The 21,429-nt window shown below is 37.5% G+C and overlaps 1 protein-coding gene and 1 pseudogene across 5 annotated transcripts in view; one reads left to right on the forward strand and one right to left on the reverse strand.

The window, feature by feature from the left end:
• The window catches only part of MGAT4A (alpha-1,3-mannosyl-glycoprotein 4-beta-N-acetylglucosaminyltransferase A), a 129,010-nt gene that overhangs the window by 30,680 nt on the left and 76,901 nt on the right, over positions 1 to 21,429 (reverse strand). For 3 of the 5 annotated variants that reach the window (XM_045368782.3, XM_005575053.5, XM_074011047.1), the window contains 3 exons: positions 7,315 to 7,361; positions 5,448 to 5,561; positions 4,528 to 4,603 (listed from right to left, as the gene is read on the reverse strand). In XM_045368782.3, the coding sequence (XP_045224717.1) occupies positions 4,528 to 4,603; positions 5,448 to 5,561; positions 7,315 to 7,361 (237 nt within the window). The remainder of the gene's footprint in view (positions 1 to 4,527; positions 4,604 to 5,447; positions 5,562 to 7,314; positions 7,362 to 21,429) is intronic. The other 2 variants (XM_074011048.1, XM_074011049.1) reach the window with 1 other exon arrangement.
• Positions 8,116 to 10,902, forward strand: LOC135966924 (DNA topoisomerase 2-alpha pseudogene; annotated as a pseudogene).

Raw genomic sequence — 21,429 nt, forward strand, 5'->3', positions numbered from 1 at the left:
ACTCACTGAAAGAATTCCGCATAATAAGCTAATGTGAAGACCTGAATATAAAATAACTCCCTCTTTCCTGAGGCGTAATTTTGGGCAAATGTGATTATATTAAGAATGTTCAGGTTGGGCGCAGCAAGGTGGAGGTTGCAGTGAGCTAAGATCATGCCACTACTGCACTCCAGCCTGGAGAACAGAGCAAGACTCCATCTCAAAAAAAAAAGAAAAAGAAAAAAGAAAGAAAGAAGAAATTAAGACTTTCCCAGATAAACAAAAGCTGAGTGGGTTCATCACGACTAGACCTGCCCTATTGCTGAGGGAACACTTTCAAGTGAAGTGAAAGGTCAACAAGCAGTAATAAAGCACTATATAAAAATATAAAACCCCTGGTAAAGGTAAATATAAAGATAAATATGGATGTAGTAAGGTAATGCAGGTGCATGAATCACTTTAAAATCTGGTACCCCTTTTAAATCTTTTAATCACATTAAAATCACTTCTTAAAGACCAAAAGCATAAACAACAATTATAAATCTAAGTTAATGTATATGCAATATAAAAGAGGTCACTGGCGTCATTGGTAAAACAGAGTGCACGGGATACAGAGATGTAAAACGGTAGAGATTTTGTCATTGAAGAAATCAGCTTCAAATAGATTGTTATAACTTTAAGATATCTTATGTCATTGCAATGGTAACTACAAAATGAGTATCTATTGAATATACACAAAGGGAAACAGAAAGGGAATCAAAACACGTCACTATTTTAAAAAATCAACAAAATACAAAAGAAAGCAGCAAGAGAGGAAAAGATAAACAAAAAGTTCCAAGACATACAAAAAATAAAGTAAATGGCAATAATAAGTCCTTCTGTATTAGTAATCACTAAAAATGTAAATGGGTCAAACATCCCAATTAAAAGACACAGGCCAAATGAAAATTTTTAATGAGATCAATTAATATACTATCTACAAGAAATTTACTTTACATCAAAAGACACACATGGGTTAAAAGTGAAAGAATGAAAAAAAAAAATTCATGCAATCCAGAACCGAAAACAAGGGTGGCCATACTTAGACAAAATAAGACTTTAAGACAAAAACTGTCACAAGAGACAAAGAAGGACATTATATAATAATAAAAGGGTCAGGCAAATATCTGAAAAGACCTAACAATTCTAAATAAAGATGCACGTAATAATAGAGGTCTCAGATATAAGAAGTCAACACTGACAGAACTGAAAGAAGAAACAAACACCACCACAGTAATAGTAGGGATTTCAATTTTCCACTTTCAGTTATGCATAGATCAGACAGAAGATCAATAAGGAAACACTGGACTCAAACGACACTATCATCAAATGGACCCAACGGACATAAAGAACACTGATCCCAACAGCAGCAGAATACACATTCTTCTCAGGAGCAATGGAACATTCTCCAAGACAGACGACATGTTAGGCCCCATAATGTCTCAACAATTTTTTTTTTTTGAGACGGAGTCTCGCTCTGTCGCCCAGGCTGGAGTGCAGTGGCACGATCTCGGCTCACTGCAAGCTCCGCCTCCCGGGTTCACGCCATTCTCCTGCCTCAGCCTCCCGAGTAGCTGGGACTACAGGCGCCCGCCACCTCGCCCGGCTAGTTTTTTTATTTTTTAGTAGAGACGGGGTTTCACCGTGTTAGCCAGGATGGTCTTGATCTCCTGACCTCGTGATCCGCCCGTCTCGGCCTCCCAAAGTGCTGGGATTACAGGCTTGAGCCACCGTACCCAGCCACCAATTTTTTTTTTTTTTAAGACAGGTTTTCACTCTGGCACCCAGGCTGGAGAGCAGTGGCACAAAGCTCACTGTAGTCTCAATCTCCTGGGCTCAACTGATCCTCCCACCTCAGACTCCCAAGTAGGTGGAACTACAGGTATGCACCACAATGCCCAGTGTTTTTTTTGTATTTTTAGTAGAGACATGATTTCGTCATGTTGCCCAGACTGGTCTTGAACTCTTGAACTCCTGAACTCAAGTGACCTGCCCACCTCAGCCTACCAAAGTGTTGGGATTACAGGTGTGAGCCAATGCCGCCTGCCAACAGATTAAAGAAGACTAAAACTATGCAATGTATCTTCTCTGACTACAACAAAATGAAACTAGAAGTCAATAGCAGAAAACTAAACTCGGAAAATACACAAATGTGTGGAAATTAAACAACTCATCCCTAAACAACCAACGGGTCAAAGAAGAAATCATAAGGGAACTGAGAAAAACATCCAGAAACAAATGAAAACAACAACAACAACAAAAGTCATACAAAGAGGGAAGTTTATACCAGTAAACATTTACATTAAAAAAAAAAAAGATCTCAAAAATCAGCAACCTAACTTTATACCTCAAGGAAATTGAAAAAAAAGAAAACAAACTAAACCCAAAATTAGCAGAAGGAAGAAAAAAAAATAAAGATTAGATCAGATAAATAGAAAAAAAAGCAGAAAAAAAACAAAGAAACCTAGAGTTGGTTTTTGAAAAGATCAATAAAATGAATAAACCCTTAGCTAGATTAGCTAAGAAAAAAAGAAAGAAGATTCAAATAACTAAAAGTAGAAATGAAAGAGGGAACATAACAACTGATATCACAGAAATAGAAGAATTACAAGTGACTCCTAGGAACAATTATGTGCAAATTGAATAATCTACAAGAAATGGATAAACCTCTAAAAACATACAACTTTCCACGGGTGAATTATGGAGAAATAAAAACTTGGAACACACTCATAAGAACTAAGGGGACTAAAGCAGTAATCAGAAACCTCTCAGCAAAGAAAAGCCCAGGACCAGAGGACTTCACTGGAGAATTCCGCTGAATACTTAAAGGAGAATGAACATCAGTCCCCCTCAAACAGCTCTCTTCCAAAGAACTGAAACAGAGGAAACACTTTTCAAACATATTCTATGAGGCCAGCATTTCTCTGACACCAAAACCAAAGACACAAGAAAACGACAGACCAATATCCCTGATGCAAAAATCCTCAGCAGAACACTAGCAAATGGAATTAAACTGCACATTAAAAGAATTAGGTATACCATAACCAAGTGGGATTTATACCTGCAATACAGGGATCATTCAACACACAAAAATCAATTAGTGTAATATATACTACATTAAGAAAATGGAGGAAAAAAAACACATGATCATCTCAATTGATATGGAAAAGCAGATGACAAAATTCAAGACACTTTCTTGATTAAAAAAATATGACAAACTAGAAATAGAAAAAAAAAAACTTCTTCAGCAAAATAAAGGTAATATATGAAAAACCCATTGGTAATATCACACTTGGCAGCAAACAACTGAAAGCTTTCCCTCTAAGATTAGGAGCAAGGCAGGGAGTCCCACTTTCACCACTACTAGTCAACACAGTGCTGGAAATCCTAACCAGAGCTATTAAACAGGCAAAAAAGTAAAAGGTACCCAAACTGGAGAAGAAGTAAAATTATCATTATTTGCGGATGAAATGATCTTATATGTAGAAAAAACTGAAGAATCCACCAAAAACTACAAATAATAAATGATTTCAGCAAAGTTTCAGGATCCAAAGTCAACACACAAAAATAGTTGTATTTTTGTATACTAACAATGACCAATCCAAAAAAATAAAAATAAATAAGAAAACAATCCCATTTACTATAGCATCAGAAAAGATCAAATACTTGGGAATAAACCTAACCGGGGAGGTGGAAAATTTTTCTACAAAACATTTCTAAAAGAACTCAAAGAAGATACAAATAAATGGAAAGATATCCTGTGCTCATGTATTGGGAGACTTAATAATATTAAAATGTCCACACTAGCTAAAGCGATCGATAGATTCAATACAATCCCTACCAAAATCCCCAAGGCATTTTTTACAGAAATAGAAAAAAATCCTCCTAAAATTTACATGGAATCTCAAGGAGTCTCAAGTGACCCTAAACAGTCAAAATAGTCTTGAAAAAAAGAGAACACAATTGGAGGCCTCATACTTCCTAATTTTAAAACATGCTACATGTCAGGCGCAGCAGCTCATGTCTACAATCCCACGACATATTGTGTTCTTGGTAAAAGCTGGACTGTTGTGCTGCTAAAAAAATTGGACTGTTAGAATTAAATGTCAATTTTATTATCTTCAAAATAGTGGTAACAGTATTGTGGCCTACAAAAAAAAATTATTTCATTGTAAGCCCACTAAAGAAAAATTGTAAGAAAATTCCTCTTTAAAATCTGCCACATAATGACATCTTAGTTCTTCTAGACAGCGAAGAGAGGGAAGAGGGGAGAGAAGATGGGGGAATGGGAGAAAAACAGGAAAAAGGTAAGGTGTCCCTACTCAGTGGAGAAACGTCAGAGCCCACATGCTTGGTTACCATGGAAACCCCTCTGCTCTGAGATAGTTATGATTTGTCAGATCTCAGAGGGTTTGCACTTCCAAAACTTCCTGTTTTAATGAAAACATACCCTTGATAACACTTTTTCTTTACAAGTGTGAAAAACATTAAAGGAAAAACCCCACTTACCTGAATGTAATATATGCCCTTTTCTTGAGCATACATCATTAGAAAACAGTAATCTAGGTTTTGCTTTGTTCTCCATCTGAAATAAACATTTGCAAAAAGTAAGTTAGGAATCAGACTCAAACTTAGTAAAATAAGATTAAATGTATAAACCTCAAGTGTCTATATGTCATCTATGTATATGTACACACACACACACACACACACACTCACTCACTCAGGACAAAGAGTCAAAGAAAATTCACTTTCCTCTAATGAAGCCTTTATCAAAATGTATTCCCAAGAACACTAATCCTCAAGCTGTCCTGAGGAAAAAAGGAGTCTAATTATCAAGTAAGTCTGTATACATATTCCCCTTCTAGAAACATATTAGTTTATAAGAGGCATGAAAATATCCAGCAGTAAAGACATTTATTGGAAAAAAATTTCTTAATACATATTTTTTCCAAACTTCCTTGACCACAGACCCTTTTTTCAGTAATATCTTAATGTTTCATCAAACGAGTGCTTCAAAAATTGCACTTTTAGGATCCCTGCTCTAGTGCCTAGGACTGTTTGCACACAGATAAAAGTTCATAAATAAGTACTGAATGCTTAAAAAAATTCATATTTAAATTTACAGTATTAAACCCTGTCACTGAATTCCTGGTAGCCTACAGAAACACTCTGATGAAAGTTAAATAAGAGAAGTGGATCTAAAAGCTAGTTTAAGAAAACACAGTAAAATAAAAGCTGATGTGAAGTTTTTACATATGCTAAGAAAACTCCACATTATTTCACAAGTGTCCTGGACTTAACGAGACTGACCTAGAATATTTTACCAAATTCAACTCTAAAATGTTTTCAGCTTCGATAAATAAAAACTACATGTATTAGATGTTTACGCTCACAAGTGCGGAAGGTTTTAAACGGCACGTGCTCACCTTACTCTTTCTTTGGAGTCTCCAAATGTCTCCTTTAGGTTTGTCAAGTCTGGATAGTAGCTTTCAGGGGGTGATATGACTTCCACCAAGCCAGAACTGATTTCTTTGGAAAATCTATTATGAGAAAGGTTAGCTGAGTTACTTAAGTTCTGTAGGATTTTATTTATCTCAAAGCTCAATACACTGTGTTTAACATAAAACACATCAGTAATCATTTGTAGCAATGTATAATGTTATGGCCACAAGGTGTTCAATGGAGCATCTCATGATTGATTTCCTTTAGAGAAAATACAGTTTTTTCTAATAGCAAAAGTTTTTTTTTTTTTTTTTAAGTAATGCTTTAAAAACTGTAAAATACTGCTCTTATTAAAGTAGCATAGAAATCCTAAGCCAACTGCAGGCATTAACATTCCTAAAATGCATCTGAATTAAAACAACAAATCAAGGTCTCACAGAAAATAGAAAATTGAAGAAAAACAAGTAAGTATGTATCTTTAAATACATATATTTATGCAAAAACCGAAGTTCTGACATCTTCGAGAAGCTTTGCTCGTGGGTTAGAGACCACATGTCATTCTCAACCAGCATTTCTCAACTGGGGGTGACTCTGCCTCTGGGAGGACATTTAGCAGTGTCTGAAGACATTCTGATCGCTACAGCTGTGATCAGCACTACTGACGCCTGGTGGGTGGACACTAGGGATCCTGTCCCACATTCTACAATGCACAGGGCAGCCCCCACAACAAAAAATCATCTGGCCCAAAATGTTCACTGCGCTGAGGTTCAGAACCCTTTCTAAAGTTTTTTAATTAGTCTGTACTGACCGAATGGTAATTTATTTTGCATTTGCATTCTCCCTTGATTCATTTTTGCAAATCTCCACAAAATGCTAGTGCGACTGCCTGCCTTTGCACAAATGTTCTTAGTGTTTAACTGTGCTTTTTGTCTGAGCTTGGTTTTCTACACACTGAGGAAGATGTAAATCAATAGAATCCTTGCATAAGCCCAGACTTGCCCCTGAGGTCAGTGGGAAAGGGGGCCAATCATCACTGCTCTGTTCCTTTACTTAAGAAGTCTACGCCAAATTGTGTTTCTATGAGGACTTCCAAGAAACTCAGCACTTCAGGAAAATCAAACAAATAGCAATTTAATCCTGAACTATGCATAATTTTTAAAAATATTCAATTTTAACATTTTGATGGACAAGGAGTCACATTATATTAAATGTAGGGTTAGCAAATGATTGTTGCTTCTTTTTGGTCTTTTCTTTTTAAGTAGAAGGTATGTCTTCTAGGGTCAAAAAACAGATACAATTTAATGAAGAAATTCATAGCAAGATTAATTTTATTACATAATTAAGGCAATATTATAAAAAATAATATCTGAAACTTACTAAGCTTCCCCTCTGTTACCTACCATGTGCCTTGCTCATAGTGAACTGCTACTCAATCTTTGCAGAAGAGAACAGATTAAGACATAGTTTAAAATTGAGGTCTGAAATTACTACATAAATATCTACCCTGAGAGCAGAAAAATCTTGCCTGGTAGATACAGTGTGAAAGATTTAATCTCATATGACTCTCTGTGTATTCATTGTCTTCAAGATTAAAGACTGTTATTTAATAATGTTACATACATAGGTCATTCAAGTCTTTTCTATAATGAAATACACCAATTCATCCCATCACATAACTGGATATATATGCACCTACTTTATGACAATATAAAATACCAATCAGAGGTGATCTAGTAAACAATGAACTCCACAGAGAAATGAACTATCAGGGAAGGCATTTTCTTTTAGCAAGAAACCCAAGAGATAACAGTAACCAAAATATTCTTATGTTTATAATTAAGAAGAACTTACTCTTTCTCCAGGTTGGCTACAACACCATGCACATAATCAGTATCTGTCTGGGAAAGAAAAAAAATGTATCTACATTCAAGTTTTTATGTTTTTATTTAACTGTTTATACTGAACTCAAAATTAAATGAATGATAAAAACATTCATTAAAAACATATATTAAATTTTTAGACAATTGATTATATTTGCATTTCTGCATTGTTCTATTGTATTATGGAATGTCATTGAGCACTTGCTGATAAAATAAGCAGACATTGACGTTATTATTTTTAATTGTCTGTGTTGCATTCACTACGAAAACTGAGCACAAAAACTATTTCTACTTCTATCAAAACATCCAAACTATAGTGAACAGTATTAGTGACAGATGCTGCATGATATGAAGAAAGATTTTTCTAACTTGGAATCATAAACCCTAGATTCAAGATTTGCCTCTGTAGCTACTTAACTGTGTGCTCTAAAGTAAGTCATTTCTCTGAGTTTCAATTTCCTATTCTATTAAAAAAGGAAACATCTTAGAGATTATGAGATTAAGTGATAAAACTATGTAATAAAAAGCTGCTGTTATTACACTATATTAATATTATTACACTGACACTGAGAACTGAATCAAGAGCACTTCAGTTAGAAATAAACATTTATCAGATCTGTGTATTTTTAAATTATGAACAAGTCAAAATTCTAATACTTATTAAATTTACTTTATTTATTCTTTTAATGAATCACATATTCACATTTCACAAACATTTATCGAATGCCTACTCTAGGCCAGGCTGGAACCACTGCAGTGAACAAGTCTAAGCATGGCAAGTATGTTTTAAACAGACATTTTCAACCAAGTTCAGACCTAACCCACCCTGGAGGGTAGAAGCATCAGAAGAGGCTGCCTGGAAGAGGTGACATTCAACAGCAAGAATTGGCTTGTTCCAGGGCTCTGGCTCCCAGAGGTCTAACAGAGATAAACACCATTAGCTCTTCTCTTCTAAGAGGTAAACTGAGTCTGTCTCTGATGCTATGTCAAAGACCATGGAATTGGGCCAAAGTGAAAATTCCAGCTTTGCCTCTTACCAGCTGGACAGCCTTGGGAGAGCTGCTAGGCCTCTCTGGGCCTCAGTTCCCTGGTAAATTCGAGAAGACAGGAGAAACCGCTTTCTAGGATAGCTGTATCAGATGCTAGTCCACCCAAGACCAAAACTTCCCCAAAACTTACTAACAAAGATCTGAAACCACAGAAAAGTGCTATGTCAGACCTTGAAGCTGATGATGCTAAGGACAGCATACCACTGTCTTCAAGCCCTCCTGCTACACATTTCCCAAGTGAAACTGAAATTACAAACACAGTTCCTAAAAAGAATGTGACAGTGAAGAAGACAGCAGCAAAAAGTCAGTCTTCCACCTCCACTACCGGTGCCAAAAAAAGGGCTGCCCCTAAAGGAGCTAAAAGGGAACCAGCCTTGAATTCTGGTATCTCTCAAAAGCCTGATCCTGCCAAAACCAAGATTTGCCACAAAAGGAAGCCATCCACTTCTGATGATTCTGACTCTAATTTTGAGAAAATTGTTTCGAAAGCAGTCACAAGCAAGAAATCCAGGGGGGAGAGTGATGACTTTCATATGGACTTTGACTCAGCTGTGGCTTCTCGGGCAAAATCTGTGCAGGCAAAGAAACCTATAAAGTACCTGGAAGAGTCAGATGAAGATGATCTGTTTTAAAACGTGAGGTGATTATTTTAAGTAATTATCTTACTGAGCCCAGGATGGGTTTTAAAGTTACCTGAAGCTCTTAACTTCCTCCCCTCTGAATTTAGTTTGGGGAAGGTGTTTTTAGTACAAGACCATGAAAGTGAACTAAAGCCCAAGTGTTCTTTAGCTTTTTATAATACTGTCTAAATAGTGACCATCTCATGGGCATTGTTTTCTTCTCTGCTTTGTCAGTGTTTTGAGTCTGCTTTCTTTGGTCTTTAAAACCTGATTTTAAGTTATTCTGAACTGTAGAAATAGTTATCTGGTCACTTCAGCATAAAGCAGTGTGTTTATTAACCATCCACTGTGCTAAAACTAGAGCAGTTTGATTTAAAAGTGTCACTCTTCCTCCTTTCCTACTTTCAGTAAATATGAGATAGAGCATAATTCTGTTTTATCTTAGTTTTATACATAATTTACCATCAGACAGAACTTTATGGTTCTAGTATAGATACTCTACACTCAGCCTCTCATGTGCTAAGTTTTTCTTTAAGCAATGAGAAATTGCTCACGTTCTTCATCTTCTCAAATCATCAGAGGCTGAAGGAAGACAGTTTGGCTGTGTCTGTAACTTGACACAGTCAATAGAATGAAGAAAATTAGACTAGTTAGGTGATTATTTCAGCTCTTGACCTGTCCCCTCTGGCTGCCTCTCAGTCTGAATCTCCCAAAGAGAGAAACCAATTTTAAGGGGCACTGGACTACAGAAGACTTGGGGACAACATTTGCTCCAAGATCTTAAATGTTATATTGATAACCATGCTCAGCAATGAGCTATTAGATTTATTTTGGGAAATCTCCATAATTTCAATTTGTAAACTTTGTTAAGACCTGTCTACATTGTTACATGTGTGTGACTTGAGTGATGTTATCAGTGTTTTTGTAAATATTTACTATGTTTTTCTATTAGCTAAATTCCAACAATTTTGTACTTTAATAAAATGTTCTAAACATTGCAAAAAAAAAAAAAAAAAAAAGACTGATTAACAGGGTGGAGCACAGGTGATGGGCAAACGTAAATAATTATAAGCATTATTTCTCCAGTGTGTGTGTCCAGACACCATCCTCCTCCTAACTCCAGATCCTTGCCCCTTCAAGGACCCCAGGAAGCCCAAGGGACAACTAGGCCAGGGACATGGCAGGCTGGGTTGCAGGGCCATGGCCATATTTTTGAGCCAGCCAGAGCCCTACTGATCTGGTTTGGCTGTGCCCCCACCCAAGTCTCATCTTGAATTGTAGCTTCCATAATTCCCATGTGTTGTGGGCGGGACCCTGTGGAGACAGCTGAATCATGGGGGCGGCTTCCCCCACACTGTTCTTGTGATAGTGAGTAAGTCTTACAAGATCTGATGGTTTTTGTAAGAGGTTTCCCCTTTCACTTGATTCTCATTTTCTCTCTTGTCTGTTGCCATGGAAGACATGCCTTTTGCCGTCCGCCATGATTGTGAGGCCTTCCCAGCCATGCGGAACTGTGAGTCCATTTTTCTTTATAAATTACCCAGTCTTGGGTATGTCTTTACCAGCAGCGTGAAAATGGACTAATACACCTACCTATCCATTTTAAATACAGCAATAACTCATAAAAATGCTCAATTGTTAAAAGACTCAATGATATATAAAATATCATCTATCTTATAAAGACTGTCAAAATACTTAATACTTGAGAAAAACAAACAAAAAAGGTATAGCTTAATCCTGGAAATTATAAAACCATCAAATTAGAAAAAGTTTTTATAACAGGTTTTCTGAAAAAAGTATTTTAATTTCTGTAATTGAAAGTAATTCTAATTTTTGTTGTTCAGTCTAACAACTCATGAGTAAGATAGTTTCATGAGACCACATCCTTCAAACTCTTAACAAACTATGGAGACACAATTGGAATATAGCTCAAAGCTCTTTGTACTTCCTCTATAGAAGTCCAAACATTAGTGATTTCTTTTTAAATAAATTATCATTCACAAATTTGACCAGTGAGTACTCATTAATCTATAACTTTGAAGAATATGAACAAGCATGGTTTTTACGAACTTCACTGTGTTTAACAACCTGAAATTCAATTCGATAAGCATTTAATGAAGGACAATAATTTGTCCACCTAAGGAAACAGGAATACAAAGGTGAATAACACCAGTTCCAGGTCTCTGGCAGGCTGTCCAAGAGGGGAACTAAGAAGAATAAACTTATGTGAACTTAGATTTGTTACGTAATGTGTAATAAAATTTACAAAACAAAGTAATCCATGTGTACTACTACACAAAATCCTATGTTGCCTTCTAGTTAATGTATGCAGTAAAAGATTCACTTAAACAACTGTAATTTGTGTCACTTTACACAAATTACAAATTTAACAAAAGCAGTTCTAGGAGGGAAGAAGAACAAATAACAATCCTTCTCAAACTATTTCAAAAATGTGGAAGAGGAGTGAATACTTCCAAACTCTTCTTAATGAGGCCAGTGCCACTCTGACACCAAAGCCATATGAAGACATTATAAGAAAATTATAGGCCAATATTTGTGGTGAACATACACGCAAAAATCCTCAACAAAATACTAGCATTCAGCTACACATTAAAAGGATCATTCACCATGATCAAGTGGGACTTATCCCTGGGATCCAAGAATGGTCCAACATATACAAATCAATGAATGTGATAACTCACATTAACAAAATAAAGGACAGAAACCATACGATCATCTCATTAGATGCAGAAAATACACTGGACAAAATTCAACATGCTTTCATTATGAAAAAGTTCTCACCAACCTAGGTACAGAAGGAATGCACTTCAACACAAGAAAGCCATATATATGAAAGACCAACAACTAATGTTACACTGCATGGTAAAAAATTAAAGCTTTTCCTTGAATATCTGGAACAAGACAGGGAAGCACACTCTCAACACTTCTATTCAACATAATACTAGAGGTCCCTGACACACTAATTAGCCAGGAGAAAGAAATAAAAGGCATCTAAATAGAAAAAGAAGAAGTGTTTGCTGAAGTCACTGTTTGCTGATGACATGATCAACTCACACTTACAGAAAACCCTAACGTTTCCACTAAAAAACTGTTAGAAGTAATAAATACAGTAAAGTTGTGGATACAAAATCAATATACAAACATCGGTAACATTTCTATATACTAACAATGAACTATCTGAAAAAGAAATCAAGAGAATAATCCCATTTAGTATAGCTACCAAAAAAAATACTTAGGAAAAAATTTAACCAAGGAAGTGAAAGAAGTAGACACCAAAAATTATAAAATGTTGATGAAATAATTTGAAGAACACACAAATAAATAGAAAGATATCTTGTGTTCATGGATTGGAAGAATTAATATCATTTAAATGTCCATATTACCCAAAGTGATCTACAGATTCAATGTAATCCCTATCAAAAAATTTAATGACATTTTTCTCAGAAATGGGAAAAAATCCTAAAATTCATATATAACCACACACACACACACACACACACACACACACACACACCGAATAGCCAAGTTAATCATGAGGAAAAACAATAAAGCTGATGGCAACACACCTTATTAATTTCAAACTATACTATGAAGCTACAGTAATGTAAACAGTATGGTATTGATTTTTTAAAAACAGACACACTGGCCAATGGAATAGAATATAGAGCCTAGAAATGAACCCATGTATGTATGGTCAGTTGATTTTTGGCAAAGGTGCCAAGAACACGCAATGAAAAAAGTTTCTTTAGTAAATGGTGCTGAGAAAACTGGATATCCACATACAGATGAATGAAAGTGGACCTTCAACTCACACCAAATATACAAATCAACTCAAAATGGAATGAAAACAAAAGAAGACTCTCAAACTACCAGAAGAAAACATAGGAGAAAAACTACACGACACTGGCCTGAGCAATGGTTTTTTGGATATGACCCCAAAAGCTCAGGCAACAAGAACAAAAATAGACAAATAGGATCACATCTAACTAACACTCTTCTACATGGCAAAGCAGATAATTAACAGCATGCCTGATAACCTGTGGGTTAGGAGAAAATATCTGCATGCTGCACATCTGATAAGAAGTTAATATCCAAAGTATGTAAGGAACTCAAACAGCTCAAGAGTAAGAAAAAACACTGGAAAAATAGGCAAGGGATCTGAATAGACATTTCCCAAAAGAAGACATACAAATGGCCAACAGATATATGAAAAATGCTCAACACTGCTAATCATTAAGGAAATGCAAATTAAAACCACAATCAGATATCATCACATCTGTCAGGATGGCTAACTGTCAAAAAGACAAGAGATAACAAGTATTAGGAAGAATGTGGAGAAAAGAAATGGATGGCTATATACACTGTATCCATGCGGGATACACACATGGATCTACCATATCCATATTATCAAGCTCTGAGTATAGGTTGGTATATAAAGAAGATTTCTGCTTGTAGAACTTAAAACTGGTGAGAGAAGCAGTTCATAAGCAAACAAAAATATGTACACATATGGATGTATATATATAACTGAATATTGTGCTACAAAAATAGAATGCAATAATAGAGGAAACACAGAGATGATCTATTTCAACATTACATTCAGAGAAAATCTGTCTGAAGATTTAACATTTAAGCCTAAATTTGATATATATTTCTATTCAAATGTACAAAACTAAACAGAAAACATTAAAAGGGCTATTTTAAGTTTATTAATTGGAGCTTTGTCCTTAATAGTATGTTGATGCTATAGCAGTGGTTCTCACTTTTTATAAGAAACCATTTAGTTCAAAAGATGCTCATCATCTACCCATCTCTGATCACCTCCATGAACAGTCTCTCAGTCCAGGCCTCACCTCGATTATGGCAACAGCTTTCTAACTAGTCTCCTTTCTTTTGCCCTTACCAAAGCAGATGGTAGGATCCTATTTAAAAAGGTTAACTCATATTATTCTTGCCAAAAATGCATAGCCAAAATAGAATCATGAGAAAATAGCAGATAAATCCAAACTGAGACATTTTACAAAATAACTGACCAGTACCCAACAAATTTGTCCAAGTTCATGAAAGACGCAAACATACTGAGGAGTTGTCATGGACAGCAGGAAGCTAAGGCATGAGAACCACTAACTGCAGTGTGGTGTTCCGTAGTGCATGCTGGAACAGAAAGGCAAACCCAGGCGGAAAAACGTGAAACTCAGGTAAAGTCTATAGTTTGGTTGAGTATTATACCAGTGTTAATTTCCTGGTTTTGATAACTGTGATATGGCTATGTAAGTTGTTAACATCAGAGCAAGCTGAGTGAAGGAGATACCCTCTATAATTTTTGCAACTTTCTATAAATCTAAAATTATTTCAGAATAAAAAGTCGTTTTAAATACTTTTTTTCTTTTTTAAAAAAAGGGTTGGTAAAGTGTCTTTTCTATTAAAAACTCTCAAATGACTTTCCATCTAAATTAGGGTCAGGATTGGCAAAACAGATCCGCTGCCTGTTATCCTACAGTAAAATGTTATTGAAACTCAACCCCACTCGTTCATGTATTGTGTATGGCTGTTTTCAAGCTAAAATGGCGAAGTTGAATAGTTCCAACAGAGACTGTACGACTCCCAAAGCCTAAAATATTTATTACTGGTCCTTTAAAAAAAGTTTGCCAGCCCTAATGACTTAGAGTAAAAGCCAAGTTCTTGCAATGGCCTGTAGCATCCTATGTGATCTGGCCCACTCCACCCTTCTCTGCCTTCCTGCTACTGAGCCCCCCACCTTCTCTATTCAAGCCATATAGGCTTGCTGTTTGGCAAAAGGTGCCAAGCAATGCTCTTGCCACAGGGCCTTTGCACATACAGTTCCTCTGCTTGGATTGTCCAACTCTTACATCCCTCAGGCTTTTGCCCAAATGTCCTGTCTACCCTCCCTGGGCAACTCAACTTTTCTTATGTACTGATTTATCCTCCACAGCACTCATTATCATCTAACATTCACCTAACATATTACATATTTCGGGGTTTTCTTTCTTGTCCTTCTACGTAAGTTTCAGTGGGCAGAGGCTTGTAAAAATATGTATTGAATTACAAACAAATTATTTGCTTGTAAATGTTTATTGAATTACAAGCAAACTTTACGGAATATTGTTCATACACACACACACACACACACACACACACATACAATTTCTTTCCTATAGTAGTTTGTATGATTTTTCTTTTTTTAAGAAACATAGCCTTGCTCTGTCACCCAGGTTGGAGTGCAGTGACATGAGTGATCATAGTTCACTGCAGCCTGGAATTCCTGGGCTCAAGTGATCCTCCCACCTCAGCCTCCCAAGTAGTTGGGACCACAGGTGTGCACCACCATGCCTGGCTACATTTTTATTTTGTGTACAGATGAGGTCTTGCTATGTTGCCCGGGCTGATCCCAAGCTCCTGGGCTTAAGCAATCCTCCCACTCAAGTCTCCCAAAGTACTGGGATTAGAGGCATGAGCCACCATGCCCAGCCAGTTTGTATGATTTACAACCAATGCATAAACATTTTTAAATCTAGCTGCTGAAAAATTACAGGCCAAAATACTACTGATATACCAATACAATAAATCTAGCATTTAAAATCAAGAATAGAAGCTAGACAGATTAAAAAACTAGACAGATAATTAGCAAGTATATAGAACACCTGAACACTATCAACCAACTTGATCTAATATATATCTATAGAAAGACACTTCTAGCTACTCAGGAGGCCAGGGCAGGAAGATTGCTTGAGCTCAGGAGTTCAAGACCAGCCACTGCCACATAGTGAGACAAAAATTAAAAACTAAAACTAAAACAATTAGCCATGGAAAGGCATGGTGGCTCATGCCTGTAATTTCAGTGCTTTGGGAGGTCAAGGTGGGAGAATTGCTTGAGCCCAGGAGCTCAAGGTTACAGTGAGTTATGATCACAACACTGTACTCTAGCCTGGGTGACAGAGCAAGATTCCATCTCTAAAATAATAAATAGATTAGATGGACAGATAGATTAGACAGACAAATGATAGATTAGATAGATGATTGTGGAAGGAAAGAAGGAAGGAAGGAAGAAAGGAAAAAAGAAAGGAAAGGAAAGGAAAGGGAAGGAAAGGGAGGGAAGGGAAGGGAAGGGAAGAGAAGGGAAGGAAAGGGAAGAGAAGGGAAGATAGGAGGGAGGAAGGGAGGGAAGGCACTTTACTGGATAACAGCAGAATTCATTCTTTTTAAGAACACATGAAACACTGTCCAGGACAGCCCATACACTAGGTCATAAACAAGTATTGATAAATTTTAAAGGACTGAAATCATGCAAAGTATGTATTCTCTGACTATGAAGTAGTTAAATTACAAACCAACAAACGAAGAAAATTTTGGAAATCCTCAAACGGGTAAAAAAAATTTAAACACTTTTCTAAATAACTCATGGGTCAAAGAAGAGATTATAAGAGGATCAGAAAGTATTTTGATCTGAATGAAAATGAAAACATGACAGATCAAAATTTATGGGATGCAGCCAAAGTGGTACTTAGAGGCAAAGTTATAGCTTTAAACTGGCTATATTAGAAAAGAAGAAAGCCTTCCAACCAATAATCTACCCAATCACCTTAAAAATCCAGAAAAAGAAGAGTAAGCCAAACTAAAAGCAGCAGAATAAAGCTAATAAGATTAGAGTGAAAAACTAATAAAATAGAATGCAGAAAAACGATAAAGTCACAGAGAGTTTTTTTTTACTTTACTTGCTACCTAAAAGGACCCAGAAGACGAGGAAATGGAGAAGGGAAAGCAAAGAAAATAGGGGCTGGGGAATGGGTGGGGGAATGAAAACAGGAGACTATTTTAACCAGCTTTGTAGAACTATTGGACACTGTAGCCATGTACATGTATAACTAATAATTTTTTTTCAAAAAGCAGAAAAATAAAGCTAATGGCATTAAATATTAACATTCTAGTGTACTGCTAGACTTTAATTTAGGGCCAAAATTTATTACCTAATGGGTTTTTAAAGATTTTTTTTTTTGAGATAAGGTCTCTGTCACCCAAACTGGATGCAGTAGCTTGATCACAGCTCACTGAAGCCTTGAACTTCTGAGCTGAAGTGATCCTCCCACCTCAACCTCCTGAGTAGCTGGGACTACAGGTATATACCACAATGCCTGGATAATTAAAAAACATTTTTTTAGAGATAGAGTCTTGCTCTGTTGCGCAGGCTGGTCTACAACTCCTGGAGATTCAAGTGATCCTCCTGCCTCAGCCTCCCACCTCATTGGGATTACAGGCAGGAGTCACCGTGTCTGGCCTTTAAAGAGTTTTAGTCTCTTCCAGTACCTTCCTCATTTTGGTACTTCAATGGACACTTGTTCAGTAAGTAAAAGAATACTTAAAATGAAATGTACCCTTTTGCCTTTAAAAAAAAATATGATTAACAGGCAACTAAAAGAGTTTGTATTGTTTCTATGGCTGTTGTACTCTTCAGGTGCTTTGGGACAGAAAAAGAGTTCAAAAACATCAAGTAACTAAACCTTGGTTGAAGGCAGACTAAGCTGTCTTAACTAGAACAGACTCAGCTACTTACACAGAGTTTGGGTGGGAACACAGCACTGACAGTACTTCCCACTTTCCCTCCTGGAAATCATTTACAATTATCAATGAGAACCTGATGCAAAAACTGCAAACTTTATTTTAAGGTATTAATAGCCCAAATTCTTAAACTCCAAAGGGATCCAGTTTAGTCGTAATAACCAGAGGCAACATGAAGAGCTGCACAGGCTAGCAGTATTTGCAGGAAGCGGCCCAACTGCGTGGCAGCAAGAAAGGCAGAGTCGTCTGGAACACTACTCTGTCACCTCATCCTCCTGTAAACCAGCAGCCTAGGGAAAACTTCATCTCCAATGATGATCCTTAAAGATGAACCAGCACAATAACTAACCAAAGTAATAAGACAAAAAGGGGAAATTCTGCAGAACAAAAACTATATGTATCTATGTGTGTATAAACATGTATGCACACGCACAAACACACACACCAGCTGAAAAATTATGACCAAACATTTCACCATTCATTTAAAACAACAAAAAGCTCCCAATTAAAGCAGTTGCCACCAGGCAGCAAAATGCATATTAATTCCGATATCTAAAAAATAAATAATGAAAATAAGTTAGCATTTGGGTGAACATGTTTGAAAAGTAAAAAATGGAACTAAAATAGAAGAAAAAATTAATAATGTTAAAAGCAGACATCAATGGATCAGAAAACAAACAAAAAAGGAAATAATAAATACACCCAAGAAGGTTTTTAGAACATCATAAATGAAAACAGATCCGTTAACTAGCCAGTCACAAATACACACGCGTGCACAAAGCAATCAGAGGGAAGCATTGCAAAAAGAACAGGAGCCTGCATTTCCCACCTCTGCCTAAAGCAAAGTTTAAAAGTTGGATAAAATGGATAATTTTCCAGGAAAATATTTTATGAAAATCAGAAGGAAATCTAAATAGCTGTTTATGCTCTAATATGAACATTAACCTTATACTATCTGTACAGAATTAGGGCCATTACATGTCTCTGAATGGGTACAGCTATCAACAGTCATCACGGTAAACCAAGTGTCTAAAACACAGTACTGGAAGGAACACTGTTCAGTGTACACAACACACACGGAGATTTTAAAAACCATGTGATTATATTTTTATCAAAAAATGAATTAAAACACAAAAGAAATAATATTTCTTAGTATAAATGAAATGCACGACAGAAAATAAAAATAAAAACCAAAAATGCCACAGCAATTTAATAAATACTCTCTGGTTATTCAATTTCTATATTCCTGCTGTGCAAATTCCTTTTTTCTTTCCTTTTCTTTTTCTTTTCTTTTTTTTTTTTAAACAGAGTCTCACTCTGTCGCCCAGGCTGGAGTGCAGTGGTGCGATCTTGGCTCACTGCAACATCTGCCTCCTGGGTTCAAGCGACTCTCCTGCCTTAGCCTCCCGAGTAGCTGGGACTACAGGCGTGTGCCACCATGCCCAGTTAATTTTTGTATTTTCAGTAGAGATGGGGTTTCACCAAGTTGGCCAGGATGGTCTCGATCTCTTGACCTTATGATCCGCCCATCTCAGCCTCCCAAATTGTTGGAATTACAGGAGGGAGCCACTGCGCCCGGCCTCTACTGTGCAAATTTCTGACCCTAGGCAAACTAACTAGCCCTGTTAAACCAGCTTACATGAAAGAGTTTACTTTAAACCTTTAAAGACCATAATAAAGGTCTCGGGCACTCTTCCTGTGAAGCAAACCAGAATGTGTACTATAGTAAAATAAGAACACTGGAGAGGGCTGAGCAAGATGGCCGAACAGGAACAGCTCCAGTCTCCAGCTCCCAGCATGAGCAACACAGAAGATGGGTGATTTCTGTATTTTCAACTGAGGTAGCGGGTTCACCTCACTAGGGAGTGCCGGACAATCGGTGCTGGTCAGCTGCTGCAGCCCGACCAGCAAGAGCTGAAGCAGGGCAAGGCATCACCTCACCTGGGAAGCACAAGGGGGAAGGGAATCCCTTTTCCTAGCCAGGGGAACTGAGACACATAACACCTGGAAAATCGGGTAACTCCTACCCCAATACTGCGCTTTACCAAGGGTCTTAGCAAACGGCACACCAGAAGATTATATCCCACACCTGGCCGGGAGGGTCCCACGCCCATGGAGCCTCCCTCATTGCTAGCACAGCAGTCTGTAGCAAGGCTGGCAGAGGGTCGCCCTCCATTGCTGACGCTTAAGTAGGTAAACAAGGCTGCTGGGAAGCTCCAACTGGGTGGAGCCCACAGCAGCTCAAGGAGGCCTGCCTGTCTCTGTAGACTCCACCTCTGGGGACAGGGCACAGCTAAACAAAAAGCAGCAGAAACCTCTGCAGATGCAAACGACTCTGTCTGACAGCTTTGAAGAGAGCAGTGGATCTCCCAACACGGAGGTTGAGATCTGAGAACGGACAGACTGTCTGCTCAAGTGGGTCCCTGACCCCTGAGTAGCCTAACTGGGAGACATCCCCCACTATGTGCAGACCAACACCCCACACCTCACACGGCGGGGTACACCCCTGAGATGAAGCTTCCAAAGCAAGAATCAGACAGGTACACTCGCTGTTCAGCAATATTCTATCTTCTGCAGCCTCTGCTGCTGATACCCAGGCAAACAGGGTCTGGAGTGGACCTCAAGCAATCTCCAACAGACCTACAGCTGAGGGTCCTGACTGTTAGAAGGAAAACTAACAAACAGGAAGGACACCCACACCAAAACCCCATAAGTTCGTCACCATCATCAAAGACCATAGGCAGATAAAACCACAAAGATGGGGAAAAAGCAGGGCAGAAAAGCTGGAAATTCAAAAAATAAGAGCACATCTCCCCCTCCAAAGGAACGCAGCTCATCGCCAGTAACGGATCAAAGCTGGATGGAGAATGACTTTCACAAGTTGAGAGAAGGTTTCAGTCCATCAAATTTCTCAGAGCTAAAGGAGGAATTACGTACCCAGCGCAAACTAAAAATCTTGAAAAAAGAATGGAAGAATGGATAAGTAGAATAATCAATGCAGAGAAGGCCATAAACGAACTGACAGAGATAAAAACCATGACACGAGAAATACGTGACAAATGCACAAGCTTCAGTAACCGACTTGATCAACTGGAAGAAAGAGTATCAGCGATTGAGGATCAAATGAATGAAATGAAGCGAGAAGAGAAGTCTAAAGAAAAAAGAGGAAAAAGAAATGAATAAAGCCTTCAAGAAGTATGGGATTATGTGAAAAGACCAAATCTACATCTGATTGGGGTGCCTGAAAGTGAGGGGGGAAATGGAACCAAGTTGGAAAACACTCTTCAGGATATCATCCAGGAGAACTTCCCCAACCTAGTAAAGCAGGCCAACATTCAAATTCAGGAAATACAGAGAACGCCACAAAGATACTCCTTGAGAAGAGCAACTCCAAGACACATAAATGTCAGATTCTCCAAAGTTGAAATGAAGGAAAAAATCTTAAGGGCAGCCAGAGAGAAAGGTCGGGTTACCCACAAAGGGAAGCCCATTAGAAAACAGCACATCTCTCGGCAGAAACTCTACAAGCCAGAAGAGAGTGGGGGCCAATATTCAACATTCTTAAAGAAAAGAATTTTCAACCCAGAATTTCATATCCAGCCAAACTAAGTTTCATAAGTGAAGGAGAAATAAAATCCTTTACAGACAAGCAAATGCTTAGAGATGTTGTCACCACCAGGCCTGCCCTACAAGAGACCCTGAAGGAAGCACTAAACATGGAAAGGAACAACCGATACCAGCCATTGCAAAAACATGCCAAAATGTAAAGACCATCGAGGCTAGGAAGAAACTGCATCAACTAACGAGCAAAATAACCAGCTA

This window comes from Macaca fascicularis, chromosome 13 (genome assembly GCF_037993035.2).
Source record: "Macaca fascicularis isolate 582-1 chromosome 13, T2T-MFA8v1.1".
Lineage (NCBI taxonomy): Eukaryota > Metazoa > Chordata > Mammalia > Primates > Cercopithecidae > Macaca > Macaca fascicularis.